The sequence below is a fragment of the Cervus elaphus genome, chromosome 9 (assembly GCF_910594005.1).
Source record: "Cervus elaphus chromosome 9, mCerEla1.1, whole genome shotgun sequence".
Taxonomy (NCBI): domain Eukaryota; kingdom Metazoa; phylum Chordata; class Mammalia; order Artiodactyla; family Cervidae; genus Cervus; species Cervus elaphus.
The window spans coordinates 71,007,441-71,031,375 of record NC_057823.1 but is presented as its reverse complement, the minus strand read 5'-3'; the positions used below and the strand labels follow the sequence as shown (position 1 = coordinate 71,031,375).

Genomic DNA, 23,935 nt, shown 5'->3' with positions numbered 1-23,935 from the left:
CATCGCTGAGAGCCAAAGATGGCTGCCTCTTGCTTCTAATGTAAGCACTGCTCTCATCTCCACATATTTCAAAGTTGCCATCCTGAACTCTGCACTTGTCCCTTTATTCCTTATACCCATCAAGTGAAGTGTTCCATGTTGGACAGTACCTAGTTGATATAAGGAAACACAGCCCGGAAGAGTTCAGCATTTTGCACTAGGTCACGCAGCTCATTTAGCAGCAGAAGTTAATAGGAGCCCAACTCTATTAGGTCTTCACTAGGAGCCTATCAGGACTAAGCACTTCCTATTGGTCAGTGCATTTAAATCTCCCACAACTCTAACAGTATCACGGCCCTAGCAAATATACTCCATTCCTAGCCGAAAAGGCAGAGAGGTTCATGGAGACAAGTAAATAACTCTGGGTGGAAAAGGAAAATCCCATGGACAGTGGAACCCAGTGGGCTACAGTCCATGGGGTCGCAAAGAGTCAGACACGACTGAGCATGCACGCAAGCAAGCAAGCAAGCAAGCAAGCACCTCTGGGGGACTTACTCAGCAAACAGAGAAGAGGTGGAATGTGGGCCTGTGGGATTCCATGCTCTTTCGCTACAACTGTGTGAGGCCTCCTAACAATGCTTTGCAAGATTTTTAATTCTCCCACACAGCTTTCCCTTTGCCTAGGATCTCCTTCAGCTTTTCCAGGCTAAAGTTTTCTAGAGACGTGGTCAGACTGTTGCAGAAACCTGGACCGCAGCAGAGGGACAGGGGACACCCTCCCGCCTCGTCCCCCGGGAATGACATCTCCTGGAGCTGGCTGCTGCTCACCGCAGGCCTGAGGACTGAGGTGGAGGCGCTCAAATCGCCGCTCCGGTCCTCAGCGCTCAGCTCTCATGCTAATACAGGACACAGGCAGAGCCACGGTTTTTTGTAGCAATTGCTGGCTGTTATGGTGGACCAGTTTTTCATTTTATATTTTGGAAGTGAAAGCAAGGGGAAAAAAGAGTGACAAATTGAAAATTCCCACTCTTTTGCAAGTGATGGGGCTCTAACTTTCCCAGCAGTATTCAAACTCTGACTTGCCAGTTATGTCTTAAAATTGAAATCAGATTTGGAGGGACATTTAGAATCGTCTGTTAAAGACACATACATTCACTGATAACACTACATTCTTAATAAAGTACGTGTATTTTTTCTAATTAAAAATTCCTTCCAGGGAAGATGAGAAAACTCATTTGTGGCTAATGTTCAACGAACATAGTGGTGTGTGGGTGTTTTTCTTCCCCCCATCTTTTTTCTCAGTAGGAAGTTTGGACACAAAAGCCACTGACTCTTGTCTTCTCTTTCCACAGCAATATCTGGCATGATTGTTCCTCCCATGTGAAAGAATTGCCTTGAAGAATTTTATTAATGAAGAGGTTGGATTCTGCTACAGAGAGTAATCTGATACAAGTCCCAGAGTGGAACTTTTAACTCAGGCCTTTTTAAGAGGAATCACAATAACTGCAGATTTTTAAACAAACAATATCGCCGACCTTGCAAATACTGAAATTGGAAGGGATCTGCTAACGCAGGGTGTTGGTTACAGTTGTACCTCCCGCATCCTTGGGGGGATATATTTATTCTGTGTTGATAGAAGCAAATCCACTTTTTCTTTCTCTCTCTCTTTTTTTTTAAGCTTAACTCTGCAATCACTTGTCTTTTATAAACCGTAAAGCTGTATACAAGGGACACTATAAATAAGACTCCATGTTTTAATTTATGATGTTTTTAAAGCTGTGTAAAAGGAGAATGAAGTGGTGATATTTACAAAAAAGTTTAAAAAAAAAAAAGAAAAAAAAAAGCTTGTATGGGACAGAATAGGAATGCCAGTTAGATTTTTTAGGAAACTAAGGGTCGGCTTCTGCGCCTTAAAGCATATCAAGTGGTAGTTACTCGGACAGTGCATTTCCAGTATCTAACTTAACATGCCACCCCTTAGCAGTGCAAGCTTATTTCTCCCTTTCGTATTGTTGTCTTAAGTAACTGTGTAAATAAATGCAGCCTGGAAAGTTAACCAGTGATGTAAGTGATCACATTTTCCCCTTCTACTCGAAAATCCAGTGCCTCTAGACAGATGTTAAAACTGCATATTTAAACCTGATAGCACTCTCTCTTTTGCTTACGTCAACTTCTTCTGAAGCCGATGGCCTCGCGAGAGCTTGGAGGCACACATACTGTGTGAGAATCTCCTTTGAGACTGCATGGAACAGGGTCAGGCACAGAATTCCAAATTATTCCCTCCAGTTAGTTATCAAGCCAAAATCCCAGTAACACGCCGCCATTTACAAGGTTAAAGTTGACTCGTCCTAAATGCTGACTTCATCCCAATCCTCCAACACAGCAGGTCTTTCAGAGTTCCCATTTGAGATAGCGCCTCTATTGGTCGACCCTTACTATTTGTAACATAGTAGATTGAAACAACCGGTTAAGTGCTTTGGAATCAAGAATAAAAGGAAACTGGGAGAAAGGAGAAGAAGGTTGAGACCTCAAAACACAGTTTTCTGTTCGATGGGAATTTTTGCTCTCATTATCTGGGAAGTGTTCTTACAATAGAAGTTAATGGCGAAGATGCAGCAAAGCTCCGAGGATGCATTTGCCTGATATTTTTTCTTTGCTGTTGTGTTTTTGTATGTAGTTATAAATACTGTAGATTTTTTTGTGATTTTTTGCCAAAGTTGTTGTTCTATTTATACATTTTAATGTCTTAAGACAGTTTTTCAATATCATAAAAAAAGATTTTACTGCATATTTTGCAAAGGAAAAAAAAAAGCTCACTACCTTTAGCTTGCACATACTTGCAAAATTAATTAAAAGGCTTTTTGTTTTAAAGGGGATTTTGTAAGATATCCATATAAATAATGTATTTATCTTTGGAATTTGTACATTGCTTTCCCCTTCCTCCTTTTCCTCTGACTCCCAGTTTATTTTATTGTGTATGTTTGCTATGTGAAAAGTGCGTATTTGTTTGGTCACCTATAGTTAGCTGTTTCAATGTGATTTTTAAACATTTCATTTATAGTTATTTTTAGTATTGTTTTAAACCATGCTTCATTTTTTTTTTAATTTTCACCCAAAAGCCATTGTCTATTTTTATATTATTTGTAAGTTAAGAAGTTTTTTCCAATTTATGGCAAAAAAATAGTAGCATATTATTCTTGTAGCATTTAGTTCCGTAGATTAAAAAAAAAATGTATCCTTTGCTTTGGAAGCTTACAGAAGAAAACCCTAATGCTGTTTTACTCTATTAATATGCATGGAACCTCTCCCTTTGGAGTGATGCATTTTGTGCATTAAATTCCAGGGAGAAACTTCATAGAAATCAATGAACATACTTTCTTTCCTAAGTCTGCTTGTATATTTCCTCTGTCTTTCACATAAATATAAACCAGCAGATTGGATGCCTTAACAATGCAAATCATATTCATTTCACTTGTACATTGTAACTGTGCACCAAAACTGTCAGTCATCACTAACATTCTAAGAAAAAAGAAAAAGAAAAAAAAAGAAAAAAAAAAGAAAGAAAGAAATCGAAAAGCACAAAAGAACTGTTTTGTTACCTTAAGATAATGTAACTTTTTCTAGTAGAGCAAGAAAATTTACAACAATGCTGCAACTGTGCATGCCCCCATATGGATTTTGCAATGGTTTTCACTAGACTGTCAGAGTGCGATTTTTATGGGTTGGGGCGGGTGGGGGAGGGGTGTTGCGGGAGGGAAGGGAGGGGAAGAAAGCTGATTTTTCTTGGTGAGAAATAATAATGATAAATAATAATAATAAAACTGGAAAATGTAAGCAAAGTGGACACATTGCTTCTCGGTACTCAGAAAGGTTGTCTGAATTCGTGTGGTAAGCGCTGGCCTGAAGATGTGTACAATTTAAAGCCATATTTTGTCTGGTGAGCCCCTTAACTGTTTGTGAAGGACCCCCGGTAAGCCGGTGAGGTGTCCGGCTCAGACCCTGGCGACAGACGCCACCCATTGTCAGCCATTGTAGTGGGTAGAACTTTTCTTGAAAGTCCAAAGAGCCTTTAAAATGTGTATAATTTGTGTTTTGTTGCCTCTATTTACATTGATTAGATGAAAAGTCATTCTGGCCCTCTGACCCTCTCTCTTCTACATGGAACTTTTACAAATAAAAGATGTTCCCCTAAATACAGAATATGGCTTTAAGAAGAAAACAAAATAGAGAATTCAACTAAGATTTCAGTTTGGGGGGAAAAATACAGCTTCTGGATGACTGGATTGCATAACACACCCTGGCCTCACATTGTACTAGGATGCAGCTTAACGAAGTCATCTCTAAATCTAACCTTTCACCTTCCTATCAGACTTTTGGAATAGACACACACTGTACAGTTCAATCGTTAGAGAACCTAACTACTGTAGAGATTGTTATAATTTTTTTTTTTTTGCAAACATTCAAGCTGTAAAAACTTTTCAACTTTCACAATATTTAATTAAAGTTACTTCTTGTCTGTGATGACAGCTCCTAGTTGTGTATTCATTTCTCTATTTTGGATGAGCCCAAGTCCAACATAATGTAAAAAGGTCTGTGTGTGCAATGGCATGGGTCCAGTGTTATCACCCAGAGAAAAGCAGCAAGAGTAGTCCTGGGACACCCACTTTGCCTCTTTGTCAGTCCATGGGGATTTGCTAATCTGGAATGCAAATTGAACACACACAGCGTACTGCTGCCCTCTGCTGGCAGCAGCTGGACACACAATGCCCATCCTGGTCTGAGCCAAGAGCCCCAATGATTACACTAGGTAAGCAATGAGATCCCCCTGAAGTGACTGAATTATGAATCTAGGATCTGGCCTCGCTGGAAAGTCATCCTCCATGCTCCAAGTCTGAACCAAGCTCTTCACATACCACTGCTAATTAATCCCAGTGAGCTTTCTGGTCAATTATGTGCCCTGGCTCACTGAGGAGGAGGCATGTGTGAACACAGAACTTTCCATGATCTATAGTTTTAAATCCCATGTCGATAAGACATTTTTCCTGTTGGAAAAAAACAAATTTACCTAGGGTCAAACATTCCACAAACACCCACTAGGCACCTACTCCTGTAAAACTATTTCACTTTAATTTGATCATCATCATAAGTCTGTCCAATTGCACATTCAATGCTTTCTCTACTTTTACAATTATTGGACATGATAAGCTTAACGATGCTTATAAAATGCCTCAAAAACTCAGCAAAAAGGCCATGCACCAGCAGAAACTTGATGACCAGAGCTGCTAGGTCATCCTGCAACCACCATCAGGATCATTTGTGGTGGGCATTGCTGATACACTTTTGCTCTGGAATAGAGCCCAATCTGAGGTGATGAAAGAGTGTAATGAATAAGTTAATAAGCAGAGAAGCCACCATCCTCATCTTACAAAGAAATCTATGCTGATTAGTTTGGTCATTCAATATACATTTTTTTTTGGAATTCTGTATCAGGTACAGAAGATAAAAAAGGGAACAAGAGGCCCCTGCCCTTAGGCCACTCATAATCTCAGACAAGAGGAATCTATACTCAGAGTAGTTTAGAGTGTTAAGGACAATACACTCATAATGCTCCATAGAATAAGACAGACATCCACACCGCTACATACTGGCTTCTACTTTCCTTAAGGCCTATTTCCTGGAAGCATTCATTTATTCACATAGACCTTGAGGGTTTCATCTGGCACCAGGTGAAACCTGGTGGATTCTATAACAAGCACAGCAACACTGATCCTACCCTCATGGATCTTTATAGTCGAGTGAGGCAAGGAGACATTAAGCAACCATACAAGTCTAACTAACAAACTGATAACGGCAATGAAAAAGTCTAGAATGCTCTGAAAGTGTATTACAGTGGGATCTGTTTTAACCTGACGGGTTGGGGAAGGTTTCCAGAGAGAGGGACATCTAAGCTGAGATGTGAAGGATGAAGTAAGCAGGTGGGGTGGCACCATAAGCAGAGGAAATGAGAGCAGATATAAGGACCCAGGCTTTGGGCATAGACAGGGCCCATTCAGGAGAAGGAAATGGCAACCGACTCCAGTTCATGCCTGGGAAATCCCTTGGACAGAGGAGGCTGCTGGGTCACAGAGAGTTGGACACGACTGAGCATGCACATGCAAGCATGGCCCATTCAGGAACAGACAGACTGTGTCTGTAGAGCATGCAGATGTGCAAGATGTCACTGAGGAGCCTGGGAACTTCAGTTCAGAACAGAGACTGAGGACCTACTATCTGTTTGGCACTTCACTGGTTCACTAGGATGCAGTAGGCAAACCAGTCACAGCTCTAGTCTGTAGGGCCTGAAGCAGTGGTCATAAACTCGATGCTCTGCTTCTGACCACAGAGACCGTGATGGTAAACCATGAAGTAGGTGAGCTGGGGTAAAAAACAGACAAGGAACCCTCGCTTGCTCCAGGCAGTTGTCCCCACATGGGAATGCAGCCCCAGTGATGCCCATCTTTTATTTTTCAAGAATGCCATTGTTGAATTATTTGAATATTATTGAATTATTTTTGCGTGAAATTCTTTTTTTAAATGCTGCCATCTAATCCCAAAATAGTGCTTTCTAAACACTGCATTGGGAAAAAAAGAAAGTCCATGGGCCTCCAAGAATGTCAGTTTGGGACTTGTGGCCAAAAGACAAGTTACTAAAGGAGATGTTTACCCAGCTTGATTTGAGGGTCCTATTCACATGTCCTACTACTAGGTTAGGAAGGCTGCATGGTGTTAACAGACTCTCCAGGCAAATAAGGGAAAGCAGGGCATGGAGGGCCAAGCTCGATGCCTCTGGAGCCGGCTATATGGAGAAAACATTAAATTCATCAAAAGGAATAGGAATGTGGGGAAATGGAATATATAATTGTGAAAAAACTCTCCATATCCTACAGTAGCCATGTTCAATGTTAAATATACAAATCAGTTGTTGCTGTTTTGTTTTGTTTTTTAAATAAATTTCCTTTTGCCTTGCCAAAACACCCTCATCGAAAAGTTCATTTTTAAAAGATGTCCAGAGCAGTAAACCTTTTCCAGCACACCATGCTCATGGCCATGGCTGCCCTCCCAGGCTCCAAATCACATTCTCAAAAATGTTGCTCCTGGAATGATTATGCTGCCCTCCAACATCTCAATTTCTTCTTCCTCACTATTACTACCTAATCAGCCTACACATATTATCTCATCTCAGAGAAAAAGAAAATACGATTAGACCTCACTTTGCTCTCAGTCTGTCCATCAGCCTTCTGCTCCATTTTAGAGCAAGTCCTCTCTAAGAGGTGTCTCTTTTTTCTTCTTCATTTCTATTCTCTCATTATCTGTCTTACAGTAGATACTGTAATGATGCACAATGGGGAGTCTTAAACTTTGCGAACAAGGGATCAAACATGCATTTTATAAGTATCCTGATAACTACCTAGAGAACAAATTGGAGAGAGGCAGAGGGGAAAGAGAACAATTAGGAGGCATTGCCATGGGTGAGGCAAAAAATGCATAGCTTGGACTAGAAGAATGGGAAAGGGGAAAATAGATGGGATTAGACATATTTAGCATTTGATTGTGGTCAACAATAGTGTATTACAAACTTCAAAGTTGCTAAGAGACTAGGTCTTAAATTTTCTCACCACAAAATGAAATAATTATGTGATGCAATGGAGGTGTGTGTTAGTGCTAAGGTGGTAATCACATTGCAATTAACATGTTGTACACCTTAAACTTACACAATGTTAAGTGCCAAGCATACTCCAATTAAAAATATCTAGTGGATAAAACCACTCGGATTTGGTGATGAGGCAATGTTGGGATTGGGGGAGGAGGAGAAGTCAAGAAAAAACTCAGTTTTCTGATTGAGACACCCCCTATTAAAGAAGTGGTTGACTTCTCTATTTGGGCTGTTTCCTACTATTAAGCTATGGAGCTTGGTAGTGAAATCCTTTGTTACTGTTCCCTTTGCTTTCCTTCCCTCTTCCAAGTATGATCCTCTTCTCCAGAGGTTTCTATATTTACATTAGGAATGAAATTCAGTTCCCGGAACTGGAAATATTTTGCTACTTTTTTTTTTTTTAACTTAAGTATCAAGCAGTTTTATCTCTTCTCTCTGGAGAGTTATGCTACAGTGGGACTGATTTTTATCTACTTGGCATACTTTTTCCCCACTGATTGTATAATTTCCACATTCTATAATAAGAAGGAACGTTCTGAGCCCTAGAGTGAACCACAGGCCTGAGAGTTGACTCTGCAGGAAATATGTTGCACAGGGAATTAGGTTATAAGGAGAATCCAGTACTCCACAAAGAGTCAACAAAATGTCAACAAAAAGGAGGGAGTTCCATTGAAGTTGATAATTTCAATAACATAGATTTGGGTGGGACTCCGCCAGGAGTCACGGTCATAAAATGAGGGAGAGCAGGAAAAAATTAATTAGAACCATCAGCCATGCCTTCTCTCACACATTTGTCTATTCAGTATATTTTTACCAAGGACTTTCTCTGTGTCAAGCACTTTGCTAAGGGCTGGGGTTTAACTGTGTCTTAAATAGACCCATTTCCTTCCCCTCATTACCGCCTAAGGAGGACACAGATACGAAGCGAAGAAGCACACAAGAATAATTTCACACGGTGATAAATGCCACTGTAATCCTAATATAAGAGTTTCCCTGGCAGCTCAGTGGTAAGGAATCCACCTACCAATGCAGGTGATGCAGGAGACACAGGTTTGATCCTTGGCTCTAAAAGATCCCCTAGAGAAGGAAATGGCAACTCACTCCAGTATTCTTGCCTGGAAAATTCCACGAACAGAGGACCCTGGTGGGCTACACTCCATGGGGTTGCAAAAGAGTTGGACACGACTTAGTGACTAAGCAACAACAAATCCTACTATATCTGAAAAAGCCTGTGGCTCTGTCTCTGCACGCATGTCAACACCCACATTCAGTCTAAAAAAATTTGATCCCTTATTCAAATACCTTAAAGGCCATTATAAGAACCTAACTGTAAAGTCCACAGCAATATCTGCTAAAATTCTCTTTCTTCTACCATTCTTTTTCCTACTCTCCTTACTCAGACACTACTTGGCTCAATCCATCTGACAACAGTCTATTCTGAGTTGATGTGATTTTTCTCTTTACCCCACCCCCCCACCCCAGTGCATTATTTTCTCTCACAGCAGTGTCTTTCTTCCAGCAAGAAAATCTTTCCTCTTCAGCAGAGCTGGGGAAGGAAAGACATTGGACTGGCCAAACGTGATTCCCTTTGGCAACTGGGGGAAGGCAAAGTCCATAAACACTTCCTTATTAATAATGTTTGAACATATTATACTGTGAGGGGCAGGAATAGGGAGCCGTGAGCACATAGAGCAAGATTTATGGGTCCACTCCTATTTGAGAAGCAGTCAGCAGGGCTTCCCTGGTGGCTCAGATAGTAAAGGATCTGCCTACAATGTGGGAGACCCAGATTCGATCCCTGGGTCAGGAAGATTCCCTGGAGAAGGGAATGGCAACAAACTTCAGTATTACCAGGAGAATCTCATGGACAGAGGAGCCTGGCAGGCTATAGCCCATGGGATTGCAGACTCAGAAATGGCTGAGTGACTAACGTTTCATTTCATTTCAGAAGGGTAGAGCTGGTAGGGGTGGGAGGGTGTGCAGAGTATTCCACACAGAAGCTGCAGGTCAAACAGAGTAGGAGACTGCCTGCTCCTCAGTCCATCTCCTCCACCGTCGTATCCTTTTCCTCTGCTTTCCAATACGGTTTCCTTCTATGTAACACTCCTGATCAGTGTTTGGCTCACTGGTAGCTCTTCAAGCAGAGCAATGACTCTGATGATTCCAGGACTACTGTGGGGAGACCTTCTCCTTCTCCCTACCTTCTGCCTGCACCATGGATTTATTGCGCGGATTCTAGGGATGTGGTCAATTTTTCTATAATCCTTTAAAAGCAGCTGTAACCAGATGAAAGGTCAGGGATCCCCAATATTGCTCTTTATAACTCAAAGGTAAACATTCCTACCCTAAACTTCATGCCCTAGAAACCACCATAGCCCAAAGTACTCAAGTGAAAAGGCAAACACTGAGCCCACCCCACCACAAGCACAGAATACTGTGGCACACCCTCACATCCAGGAAAATCAAGGAGATGGTACTATAATGGCACCTGGCATTCCTTTCTTGGAGGCCACTTTTACATGAGGTGATAGTCTATTAACCTTACAGGTAGATGTCTTAAATTCTCACAATGACCACGGAACACTGGTGTCATCATTCTCAACTAAAACTGAACTGTTCACCAACTTTGTCTGAGGACAGAGGGCCCCCTTTGGATCTTGAGGGCCATTTATTTAAGATATATGGTCACAACAGTTAGTCTGTCTATGGGATGAACTAATCCAATAATCAGTATATACTGAAAACAACTTCAAAAAAAGAAATCACTAAAAGTTTCTAATCCTCAGTGTATCATCTATTAAAAAGAATTAACAATAAGAGTATTATTTTCAAATGTATCTAAGAAGATAATGTTAAGTAAGCCACATCATGAGTTATCATTCAGTGCCTAGAACATATTAGCCAGTCTGTCAGTATAGGGGATTGTGATTCCATGGCATGTATGCATATGTGAATGGACGGATGGATAGGTAGTAGATATAGATGCACGGGTGATAGATGGATATACATAGATATACCATAATATGTTTTACTGATTTCAAACTGGTAGACATTAGGTTGTTTCCTATCTCTTGATAATATAAACAACATTTTGATGGATATAATTGATTTAAAAAAAAAGTCTCCTAAGTCCTTCCAAATACTTAAAAGCCAATGGCATAGTGTTCTTGGCATCCAAAGAGCCACCCCCAAGAAAGGATTCCTTTTTTACCACAGAAAAAACTGTCCCAATAGTTCCCACATCAAACCAGAGCGTGATCTGTGGCTGATGCTTATCAGAAGTACAGGCAAAACAGTGGATCTCCCAGTCATTATACTTTGGTACCAGAGTAGGTACCAGTGAGCTCCAGACAAGCAGAAAGAATCATTCTGAATACTGTCATATGCCAAAGGAAGGGAACTCTAGGCAATAAATTTGCAGGGCAAGGGTTTAGCACCTATGCTGAGGATGAGACAAGACAAAGGTTGACACGGGTAACTTGGGGACACAAGGAAAAGAGCAAAGAAATATTCCTTATATGTTGGCATCCATAGATCATTTCGTGATGTGTGATCTTGCTAAGCCCTTTCATAGTTCTAAAAAGATACATGTAACAGGCTTAAGTGAGATGAGATTAGCTGAAATTTAGACATGATTAACACAGTTATAGAATGGACTATTAGAGGCCTATTTGCACTCAGCACAAGAAATCTCTTGAAGTCACTTATTCCTTCTTTGCTTAATTAGTCAAATATATAAGTGCCTCATATAGGCCAGTCATCATTCTAGTTGCTGAATGTAAGAGCAGTTGGACATGGGCAATAATTCAGCACAAAAAAGCAAATGAATAAGCAAACATACAATATCATGTTGAGAAGAGCCCTGTGAGGGAAACTGGCAGTATGCTGTCTGCCTCCTTGTCTTACTGATGGTGGGCTTGGACACATGACTTGATGCGGTCCCTGGAACATGAGCTCACACAATATGGGCAGAGGCCACAGGTGTGACTGTGAATTCTGACTTGGTTCTTACCCACCACAGATATGCCAGGAAAAGAGCTTCCTCCAAAAAACTGCTGAAACTTAAACTTGGATCCTGACATGTCCATACACAGAACAGACCAGAGCCCACTGACACCTTGGAGTTGAGCTGTGCTGACCCTTGGCCTATAGCCCACTCACCCAGACATGCCGACAATATCAGCTGTTCCTTGGATCTATCGTCCTGCAAATCTACAAGGGTGAGAATTAAAACTTGCTGTGTTTGTAAACATTAGTGCTTTGGAGTGATTTCTTATGTGACATTATTGTGGCAATAGCTGATTAACACTGAAATAGAAGCCTAGAAGTAGGTGCAGTTATAAGAAAAAACTGAAAACAAATTATTTTAAAACCAGTGGTGGGTGGTGAGGAACCAACTGGAGGCCCATGACCAGTGGTATGCAACAGAGAAAATATTTAGTAAGAATTTAATAAAACGTATGGTAAAAGTAATACCCAAGATAATCTAGACAGGCAGACCAGGAGTAGGCTAAGGAGATTTGGGAATGAAATATTAAAAGCCTGAGCTGGTTGTGGGTAGCTACATTTGATAAGATGCTACACGAAAGAGATGGACTCAGAAAAAAATGGTCCATTTCACAAACACAATTGAGAAAGAATACAGAGAACTCAGAAAAGTTGTCTATGTAGGGCTAAGTGATAATTATTGGAGATAATTATGGAAACTGATGCAGTCAAAACTAGGCACCACAGAATAAACCTTAGCTATCATGAATCAAACCCAAGAAATGCCAAGCTTTCTTTCTCTATAGCCATCAGTCCATATCTGCATTTTTTTTGTCCAGGAAGATCTCTCAGTATTGAATTACCTTATTTCTTCAATGGGCACTATGCTAGGTGCTGGAAAGCCAGACATGATTTTTGCCATCAAGGAGCTTTCCATCTAGTGAGAGAAGCAGACTTTAACAAGATATGTGCTGTGCTGTGCTTAGTAAGATATGAATGTGGTTAAATACAGTACACTATGTAGAATGACAGGAAAGCAGGAGATCATCCATTTAGAAACCAACTTTCTTCAGAACACCAAGTAAAACCTCCTCTGAAAAAATGGTGTTCAAGCTGACACCTGAATAGTAAATAAGGCAAGAAAGAACATTAAAGAGAGAATGAATATCACTTGCAGAGGACCTGAGAAAGATCAGTGTGGTTGGAGGGAAAGAGAGATGAAAGATGGTCCTATTGTGGGACCCAGACTATGTGGAGTCATGTGCAGGTCAGAAAGAGTATGAATTTTATCTAAAGAGTTTAAAGAAAGTCACAGTAAGATTGACTGAGAAATTTATCAAGCAGCTTCCAAGAGACTTAGGTAGACACTGCAGACAAATATTGGGGGGCACTTGGAAGACAGCTCTCAAACAACTCCCCTCCACTATTGAGTGCCTCTGGCCTGGAACACAGGAAGAGTTCTATTTGCTGCACCTTGCCCACAATGCTATGTGTCAGCTCATAATAGCTGGTTCACCTTTACCTTTCCATGAAGCCCGTTATGTTTTAAACAATACCCATCAGATCTTGTAAGGCTTGATATTTATTTTATTTCAACTATCACTCTTTTTTGTCAAGTGTAGTCTCATGCACAGCAGGTGAACCTTAATGGCTTAAGGAATAAATAGAAAGCTGACGGGCTCCCACCCATTAGCTAATGGATTACTAAGCAAAAGGGACTACATTCCACCCCAGCGCACTTAGCCCAGGATTGCTAGAAATTTTAAAGACTCCAAGCTCACACTTCATGGGCCCAGGGGAAAGGAGCTCAAACTCAAGTATGGCTCCTTTGATAGACAAGTGAATGAACGTGGCTATCATTATGTAATCACACGACTTAGGAGTTATTTATTATCAACTGCACAACACATTCTAGAAACACATTGGAGACACTTGGTCTGCCAGCTTGGTACATTTGTTGGCTGTAACCTGGCAGACGAAGGATCCTGATGGAGAATCTCTCAGCCCTTTTGCTTTTTCTCACTCCATTGGTGTCCCAGTATTTCATGGGAAAATACGTGAGGAAAAACAGGCTATTTTAAGTATATCTCTTTGAAGTAAGGGTACTTGACATTCGTGTATCTGGAATGCTCCTCACCTATTTAAATCAGCCACCTCGCATGTTGTGTCCAGACCTTCTTTCCAAGGTCTTTAAACTTTAATCAGTTGTTTCAGATATATGTGTCTCATTAGCATCCAAACAACGAAATCAACAGTTTTTTTTTACACTTAGCATTCATTTTAGAGAGAGAAATTTAATTCTGTAATCTATCTTCTATGCCTCTCCCTATCCAATTTCTTTTAATCTCTACAGTCCACAGACTGATAGCATAAATATAAAGTCAAGATGAGGAAGAAATTTTCATTTCCCTTATATCATGCATGACATTTTTAATATGTCTCTCCCTTCAAATAATGTACACTATATGTTTCCCCTTTTACTTTGGCTTCTAGGGAGCTCAGGAGAAAATGTAAAGTTCAACCACAAAATTTTACAAACATTATCCCCTACTCAATGTACATTCTTGTCATTCCCAATTTGAAATATATGGGGTGTAAGTTAAAGAAAACTTAGCTTAGAAAACTGATCTACTATTCCGTTCAATCACTGTTCATCCAGTGAGATGATCAGACAAATTTCTCTCTCGGCCACCTTTTAATTCTGGCTGTAAATTACCACCTTCATTTCATTTCACTTCATTTTCTGAGCAGTTATGCTATAGATATACGCTCATAAGAAGAAATCTGTTCTAGTGGTAATGCATAGAAATAGGAGATGAATAATAACACAAGGAAAGATTCATGTTTACTGTGTGCTGGGTGTTGTGCATACATCAGTTCATCTACATCACCTAGTGACACTAATGCAGTCCCCCCAAGGACCTGGAAGCTTAAAGAAGTTCTTAAATTTGCATAAGGTCACTGAGCTGTTAGGTAAGTGCAGAACTGGGTCTGATTCCAAAGCTCATGTTCTTAATCACAGTGCTAATTCAAAGACTATAACCTGCCTTGTAAATGATCTGAAAGACTGTTAAAAGGAACGGCTTAGTACGACGATCCTTGTCACCAGTATTAACTACGGGCACTATTATCTTTGGCTCTTTGTATGATAGAAAAGTTATTTAAACAGTCTCGAAGCAAAGGACGGGTTAATTAAGCTGGTTAATTAGCTGCAATGAATACTAAAAAAAGGGGGATAGCTGGTTTATAGTGGCTGCACATTCTTCTTTTCTTCCACATTTCCTCTTTTATGTATTATTTCCCCTCAACCATCCAAGTCACAAGTTCCTAAAATGGCTGTGACTGAATGCAAAGCAGAGAAAAAAGATGTTTCTTTCAGGCTTTTGTGTTTTAAAAGCCCTCACAAAGAAGGTTCTAGGCAGTCACAAAATGGCTGGGAAAACCACCACGAGTAAAGCAAGGGGGCTCCAGAAGAACTGGGCTTCCCCTGAAGACCAGAAAGATCCTCTGGACTTGGGAGGGAGTGGAGGTGATATGTTGAGGCAGAAATGTGGGGGGTCCCAGAGAAGGGCTCTATCTGTGCTTCCTTGGCACATTCCAAGATGCCTAGAGAAAGAATGGCCTGAGGGGAACGAGAGAGAGAGAGAGACAGGTTTACACAGTCTGGTGGGGATGTCCATGTCCCAGTGAAAAGCCTGATCACCAAACAGCACTCCCACCCTCGAGGGCAGACCAGTGAGTGGCCAGGGCTGAGGGATGAGACTGAGTAAAACAAGGGATGCCTCAGCAGCAACCAGCCTGGATTACAAGTGAGGGCCACACAGGCCACAGCAGCTCAGAAAAGATGCCGAGAACCACGTCGAGCTGACCTTCCTATGTTCTGGGGCCATGCCAATTGTCTGGATCTAAATTCACCCCTGGGGAGGAGGCTCTGAGGAGACCCCAACATGACAGAGATTAGGCTTCTGCCTCATCAGTAGGATGGTCTGCAAAATGAAAGCTTAAGTTAAGAATGAGGAAAATGTCCTATTTCTTGTATTCTGTGGGTATGGACACTGAGCGGCGTCTGCTCTGCCCATTTCCATGGGGCCTCTGAACATCCACGGCGTTGGAGACTCAGCATCTCAACACGGACTTTGAGCTACAGTATCCGCTGGGTGGGGAAGGAAAAAAATCTAGTATCCTCCCACATTCTCACAGTTTGCCAGGGGAGTGGTCTCTCTACCAAGACACACAAGAAACTTGAGGCTGCAGACATCAGAGCTCGCTAGCCCATGTAATCAGACTAAGTAGCCCCGACGGCACAGGCTCCATCAGACGTGTGTGGGTGCCTGGCTGCTACCTCCCTCAGTAAAGCCTCTCCATCCAATTTAAACTGAGTTTCAAGTTGGTTTTGGAGAAATTTTATACAGTTTACAGGTTTAAAGCCTTTGCTTCATCCCAGAGGACCAGCAGGCAAGGGGAAGGGAGTGAGGAACTGCTAAAATTATTGAGAGGAGAGAAAGGGAAGGCATCCCCAGGAGACGGGGAGGAAGGAGACCGGAGATGCAAAGAGGGCAGATGACAATTGTCAGATAAGTTTCATCACTCGGCTGTGCCTCTACCTGCTCCCAACTTCTCGGAAAAGTTGTCCTTTGGGGCCCAAACTTTCCCTGTTTAGTCGCAGCCCAAAGGTGAGTGGGTAGAAAGTTTGAGCAAAATTGTTTCAGGCATCTTGGAGTTATGCATGCAGGCAATGAAATGACATTGTTTCCGCTTTCAAAATAGATAGAAGAGTTTTTGGTCACGGAGAGCTCAGGAATGAGAAGTGAGAAATGGCTACACCTTCAGACACCAGGAATCCCACATCCCTTGTAAGCAAACAAACCTCAGAGACTTGGGAGAAAATAATCTGAAAAAAGAAGATGCAGGAGTTTGAGGAGGATAGGAGGTAGAGCAAATTCTGTTAGCAAAGTGAAACTTTTTATTTTTTTAACTTAGATTGCATAATTACTGGGGGGAATGGAAACCACAGGCCAGTTCTTATACTCTGCTTATTCTTACACTCTTCTGTTCAACCACAGAAGACAAAAAAATTCCCTTTGGTAGGCCTCTGGTTCTTTATAATTTTCCAGATTAATTGTATGGTTTCAAAAAGGATAAAACTTTGTGCTTTTCCTTCTGGTTTCCTTTCTTTTGCAAATAAATGGCTATTTAAACACAGCATCTTTACACACAAGCAACTAATAAACATCTCTGAATCCAAAAAAATAGCTATTGCAAAAAAGATGCACAAAATGGGTTATGCACATTATGCAGAGGCTGAGAAAATAGTGCAAGGCACATTTCCCACTGATATTTCTTAATTATTAAGTGCCTCATAGATCCAAGTTGGCAATATTTGGTGCAGGTTATATAACTGTGATGATGTCCCTTCTGGTCTCAATATTCTTTACTGATTTAGCAAATGCACAGTCTGGAAAATGGGCTTCCTAGTACCTATTTTCCACTCTGTGCCCATATGGCACCATCACTAACTTTAAAACATGCCTTAGGTCTTTCATGCTGCCCTGCAGACAAGCTATAAAATGGCAGAGAGGCACACGTGCACACATGAGCAATGCACTTTAAACATCTCAATCTATTACCTGTCTGGGTCTGGCAGGCAGCAAGCATCTCCACTGCTCTGTAGAAGCTTCCCTTCCGCCTTCCCACCCTTTGATATGCAATGAGCTGAGGCCAAGGCAGCCACTCTACAATTTCAATTGTAGGCATCTTTGGAGATGAGTGCTTTGGCAGAAAGGTGCTGGGGCCCCCAATTGGACTCCATAATGAAGCCCTCAAAGTGGAGAGATTTTGCAGAATTTAATGGGCTTTGGGGGACAATTTTACAGGCTGATTTTCTAGGAGCACAAATATTCAAATTGCTCAGCCCCTATTTGAAGGCACATCTGAAGGTGCACCCTACAACCTGTGTGTAGCAGGCTCTTTTGAATCTTGTCCTTGAAACAAAAAAAAAAGGGAAAAAAGAAAGAAAGAAATGAGGGGCCCCGTGGGACTTTGCCAGCAGAGACTCTGGGTAAGTGCAGAGTGACTGCAAAGCCCTGCCAGGAGGCCTTGGGGCTGGAGGGAAGAAGTGGATGAGAGAGACCCGAGATGAGAAGGGCCTTCAGCAGCCATCAGGGAGGTGGTGGCGGGGGAGAAGAAAGGAAGACATGCACTAAAAACAACAGAAACACAGGTGGAAATGGCCTTGTGGGAAATCAGCCTGTCAACAAACAAAGCTGGAGGCTAGAAACCGCTGCCTCACCAGCCCGGCTCCTGGGCAAGGAGATTGTTCTGTAAATAAATTAGCGGTGGCTTTGACTGCTTGGAAATTAATACTGACACCATGAAAGCTGCAAATGACTCCCTTTTATCAGCAGCAGAAGCGCTCCACTTCGAGAAGAAATCTTTTTGCCATTCTGCCTTTTATTTTGCTTTGTTTTCTTGGGGAAAGTAAATTAGAGTCACTTACATCAGCAGCTCAGGTTAAAGAAAGTGGAAGAAGAAAGAGAGAGAGAGAGAAAAAAAATAGTTTCATTTCATGTACCAGTGGTTTAGAACTTCATTTAGAGCTAATCACACCCCCATCTTCGTCCGAGTCGTTTCTGACAGCGACGCAGCCTACATTGCCAACTGGAAGACATGGCAATCTGAGCTTTGCCTGAAAGGCACCAAAGAACTAGGCAGCAGGTCCCGAGGTTTCTGTCAATGGTCAGGGAAGTTCAGCCTCTGGAAAGAGAAATTAACCTGTGATCAAGTAAGCCAGGAACTAATTGTTAAGAGCTGCCTGGCATGGTCATCTCCAGAGGATCTCAGGTTTGTCCTTCAGCTCTGGTTTTTCCTCTAGAAGGATGGCTGAATTTCCACCTCAGAAGATGGGAGAGGAAAAGCTTCAGGTTTATTTAGTGGAATAACTGTGCTAATGAATATGACACAAAGAAGCGAAGCAAAGGCCTCAAATTAGTCATGTGTATGTTCTGGTAAGAAATTACAATTTCTTTCTTTCATCCTTAGTTTTACCCTATTAACCACTCCCACCCCCAAACAAAACACTGGAGATCTTAAATAATCAGATACTTTTAGGAAAATTAGCACATTACAAATTCTATCATCCTATATCATATTAGTTAAAACTCTCCCTTAACAATTTCCATACATTTATGGTTAACTCAAAACTGATGGAAGTAAAAAGGAATTTGAAGTCTCATAAATTCTAAAAGCATGCTCTGGACTATCAAAGGTGCAATTATTTGATCTGATTTTATAGGAAATTACATGTTGTCTTTTTATGCCCTGGAAAAGCGATGATCCATATATAATGGTTGTGATGACTATATTATAGCCAGAATTCTAGATTAGTGAGCATGACTCCAATGCTACCAGATCAGACTTTAACTGCATATTAATTCTCTAGCTGGTATAGACACAAGCTTACTAGGACTCCTGTTGCTACTTTGTTATAGGTGCAAACTCTGAAATAGACAAGAAACAAATAAGTCAAAAGAAAACTCATCCCTTGGACATCCAACAAATAAAAAGGATTTTAATGGACACGGTGGGGATCCCCTTGAAGCATCACTACAAGCTGACTAGTTCAAGTGAAATAAAGCAGCTCTGACTAGTAGTAGAGGCCCCTCAAACTTTGAGAACTGAGAAGCACTCGGCAGTAACTAGTGCTAGAGGTGACACAGGAAAGAGAGGAAAGAAAGTGGACCTGTGTCAGGGATGCTGGGCACACTAGTGATGAGCACAGTGATGACAAAGGGCCCCCTGCTGCAGCAACAGAGGGGCACAGCCCCTCTCAGTCCCCGCTGCGGGACAGCGCTCATGCCAGGAAGGGCCTTGTCTTCATACGGGGGCCCTAGGTTGTGTGTGAACTGGCATTGAAAGCTCTCTGGACAGTTGCTTCATGGAAAATAGACCAATTTGCCAAGTGAGCAATTCTGACTAACCAATTTGTCAAATTGTAAAGTTTATAGAATTCATACTGCATGAGCCAGCATCTAAAGGCTTTGAGGATTTGGTTTTTTTCAAAGCTGTAGTTTCAGCAATTAGGAAAGTCGTCAAAGTTTGGTGAAAATTAACATGCAATATAAAGCTACCATTTGGAAATCAAGCCCACACACAAAAAAAAGGATGCAAATCAGCATAGAAATGCATTTAAAAGGCACAGCTATCCTTTGTGTCTGAATGGTTGAAATTTTGAAATTTGAATCCGTCACAAAATACACATTTAATCAAGTTAGTTTAACAAATCATTGAGCTGTTGGAAACTCAGTAGACTGGACTCAGAGCTTTAGAAGAGAATCTCGTTCTTTTATATAAATCTGAACTTAAATTGTGCACATTGCTCCTGATTTAGAAAATAAAAAAAGTTTTCATTCTGAAAATTCAGAGGCTCTAAAGAACAAGACAACATGGGATATACTGAACTTTGGCTGGTCTCTGCCAAATGCCTGTGGCAAAGTGGCCAAGCTGACTCTTCAAGACCTGGTTTAGGGTGTTTGAGAGTTTTTGGTGACTTGATAACTTGTGATGTCAACTATGTAAACTGTGTCCCCTTAGATACGACGTTGTGCACAGTAGCAATCTTTACAACTGTACCACAACTGTACCTGGGGGCAGAAGATGGGTGGGGAGATGAGATGCAGGTCTTGGGAGATCAGCTGTAGAGGAACAGAAGATGATACATCACTGGTCTGAGGTCAAAGGAGGGTACCAACTTGAGAGGCAATGGATTACCTATAACACAAGTGCTTTCCCAGTGACCACTGCTAGCCTATAAGACAGAGTTCACACCTACCTCATTTCATTTCAGTTCTCTCCAGGAATATTGTTGTTCTGATTTCCTAATTCTACTAATATTTCAGATCCTGCTTTGGCTTCCATTTTTAATGATTTAAGCCTGATACTTCCATCTCACTTTGCTGATAAAGGTACATATAGTCAAAGCTATGGTTTTTCCAGTAGTCATATACAAATGTGAAAACTGGACCACAAAGAAGGCTGAGTGCTGAAGAACTGATGCTTTCAAACTGTGTTGTTGGAGAAGGCCCTTGAGAGTCCCTTGGACAGTAAGGAGAACAAACCAGTCAATCCTAAAGTAAATCAACCCTGAATATTCATTGGAAGGACTGATGCTGAAGCTCCAATACTTTGGCCACTTGGTGCGAAGAGCTGACTCACTGGAAAAGATCTTGAAGCTGGGAAAGATTGAAGACAGGAGGAGAAGAGGGCAACAGAGGATGAGGCGGTTGGACGGCATTACCGACTCAATGGACACGAGTTTGAGCAAGCTCTGGGAGATGGTGAAAGACAGGGAAGCCTGTTGTGCTGCAGTCCATGCGGTCACAAAGAGTCAAGCATGATTTAGCAACTGAACAACAACAACTTGTACCTCAAAATGATCATCTTCCCTTCTAAATTCTTCATATATTTAAAATGCGTAATGTATATACTGGCATGATTGCAGTAGATGACTGGCATTAACATAGTTATCATTCTGGCTCAACCATTTGCTAACTTTCCAAAATGGCCAATTCAGAATTACTAGTCATCTGGCTGAGGCAGAGATTTTGAAGTGGAGTTCCTCTTGTGCTGGAGCCCTTCTAATCAGTATTCACTCACTTTCCCATAAGTGCAGGAAGCGTACAAGAATAACCTGTTTGGAAAGTAATAATGTACCTGACGTAATAAAGGCTTCTTTGGGTCTCATCTGGTCTTTGCTAAACATATTTGCACAAGGAACCCCAACCCCTTTTTGGTAACACTTGTTAGTATCCTCTAGAACTAGTGCTCCATGGACTGTGCATTGGAGAACAAAGCTTTGGAAAAGGGAGGAAAGACAGCTAAAGATAGCCAGTGAAGAACTTAATGTACTTAATTACTAATGATAAGTTAATGTGCCAAACAATATATACCTGGATACATTGTTTATATATAGTTGGCTGAGAAGAATTTGCAATACATAGAGTATAACTTACAAATAAATAATTAAGTAGCTTGAAGATAAGAATCAGTTCAGTTCAGTTCAGTCGCTCAGTTGTGTCCGATTCTTTGCAAGCCCATGAACCGCAGCACGCCAGGCCTCCCTGTCCATCACCAACTCCCGGAGTTTACTCAAATCCATGTCCATTGAATAGGTGATGCCATCCAGCCATCTCATCCTCTGTCATCCCCTTCTCTTCCTGCCCTCAATCTTTCCCAGCAACAGGGTCTTTTCAAACGAGCCAGCTCTTCACATCAGGTGGCCAAAGTATTGGAGTTTCAACTTCAACATCAGTCCTTCCAAGGAACACCCAGGACTGATCTCCTTTAGGATGGACTGCTTGGATCTCCTTGCAGTCCAAGGAACTGTCAGTCTTCTCCAACACCACAGTTCAAAAACCTCAATTCTTTGGCGCTCAGCTTTCTTTATAGTCCAACTCTCACATCCATACATGAGTACTGGAAAAATCATAGCCTTGACTAGATGGACCTTTGTCTGCAAAGTAATGTCTCTGCTTTTTAATATGCTGTCTAGGTTGGTCACAACTTTCCTTCCAAGGAGTAAGAATAGCTTAAGCCTAATGTACGGCAACTAAACTTCCTTATACTTTAAGTGATAGGAAGCAAATGACTTCATTAAAACATATCAGGGATATATTTAGTAAAGCACACAGCTAGTCCACTGCCTTCCTCTTCAGTAACATAACCAGGATGACCCCAAATTATCCCCATATGAGGAAGCCACTCATAAAATTAGGCAAATTACTTGGAAAGACAAACATTCTAGGATTTTCCTCAGACCTCAACCTCAGGTGTGTATGTATGTGTGAATGTGTGTGTGTGTGTGTATATGTGTGTGTGTGTGTGTGTGTGTGTGTATGCATTTGTGTTTAAAAAGGGGTGTTTAATATGTGAGAGAATTAACAAGAGATATGCAGACAAAGTGTAACTATAGTGACAGAAAAGACCCAAAGCACAAGGTCAATGGCTCCTTTAGAGTTCTTGAATAATTATATTGAGTGAGCAACTTTCAAACAACATTAGAGAAAGAGATGACATTTCTGGAGCAAATTCCTTCTACACTGGAAAGTCTTTAATGTGATATACTTGGAAATCTGTATTTTCCAGAATCTGGGATAGATTTATCTCTTCACCAAGTGAGGGAAAAGGAAAAACTTTGACTGTGAAAGACAAGGCTTTAGGTGAGTCTAGAGACAAGACAATCAGATTAAATCTATTCCACTGAAACAGAGACACATAATTTCTCTCCAGAGAATACCAAAGATTGACAAAATAAACAAAGAAATAACATGTTTCTTAACTTGTGAAATGTGACAGTCAATGGCATATGGGAAAACAAAATGCAAGGAGACGATGTTATAAGTTTTCCAATGTTAGTAGCTAAGGAGGACTAGAAGGCATGTCTCTACTCTTTAAAAGTAAGTGTTAAAAAAAAAAAAAAAAGTAAGTGTTAAAAAGAAGTCTCTTTCAAAAGTATCTTTATATGACAGCTCTTCTTATTTTTACCACAGGCAGTACTTTGCACTTTGGGGACAGAAGAGCAAGATTGCTCAAATCAACTACTCAGAATTTTCTAAGGTATCTGGTTTGCCTGCAAACATCCTCCTCCTGATAACAAAACTGTCAACGGAACCAATGTCACTTCCACCTCACACCATGTCATGGGCACATAACACAGACCTGACCCCTGGGTGCACCCCCTTCTTTTCCAGCTATAGTGATTGATTCAGGGATGTGCATGGGATTGATATCTAGTGCATGGGAACTTTGAAGGGCCAATGAGAACCATACATAGGGCATTTGCCAGAACTAATGGGAGAGAGGAGCTCTTGCCTTCTGGGGAGATTGCTAACCCAGGAGGCTAAAATCCTAGGGCAACTGATACCACCTTTGCTACCATTTGGTGAAGTCTTGTCTGAAAGAAAAGCCAAAGGCAAAGAAAACAGGGCTAATACTTATGAAGAAATAGATTCCGGGTCTTACATGAATGCATGGCTCTGACCAAGATGAACTTTGCATCTATGCGCAGATAAATCACCTTCTATACTTACCTAGTTTGAAGTTTTCTTTTTTCTCTTTTCTTTTTCCTTCCCTCACTTCCTTTCCCTCTCCTCCTTATTCCTCCCTTTCCTCTTCTTCCTCCTTTCCCATTAGCAACTTAACAATAAAGAAGCTGAGCCTAGACCAGTGGTTGATTAATTTGAACAAAGAGCTGTTGAATATGCTTCATGAGCAACAAATAAG

At 41.2% G+C, this 23,935-nt stretch overlaps 1 protein-coding gene across 4 annotated transcripts in view; it reads left to right on the top strand.

Annotated features, from left to right (window-relative positions):
• EBF1 (EBF transcription factor 1) overlaps positions 1 to 3,540 on the top strand; it is a 402,958-nt gene extending 399,418 nt beyond the window's left edge. For all 4 annotated transcript variants that reach the window (XM_043913423.1, XM_043913422.1, XM_043913421.1 and 1 more), the window contains exon 16: positions 1,332 to 3,540. In XM_043913423.1, the coding sequence (XP_043769358.1) occupies positions 1,332 to 1,363 (32 nt within the window). In that variant the 3' untranslated portion in view covers positions 1,364 to 3,540. The remainder of the gene's footprint in view (positions 1 to 1,331) is intronic.
• Positions 3,541 to 23,935: the final 20,395 nt, after the last annotated feature.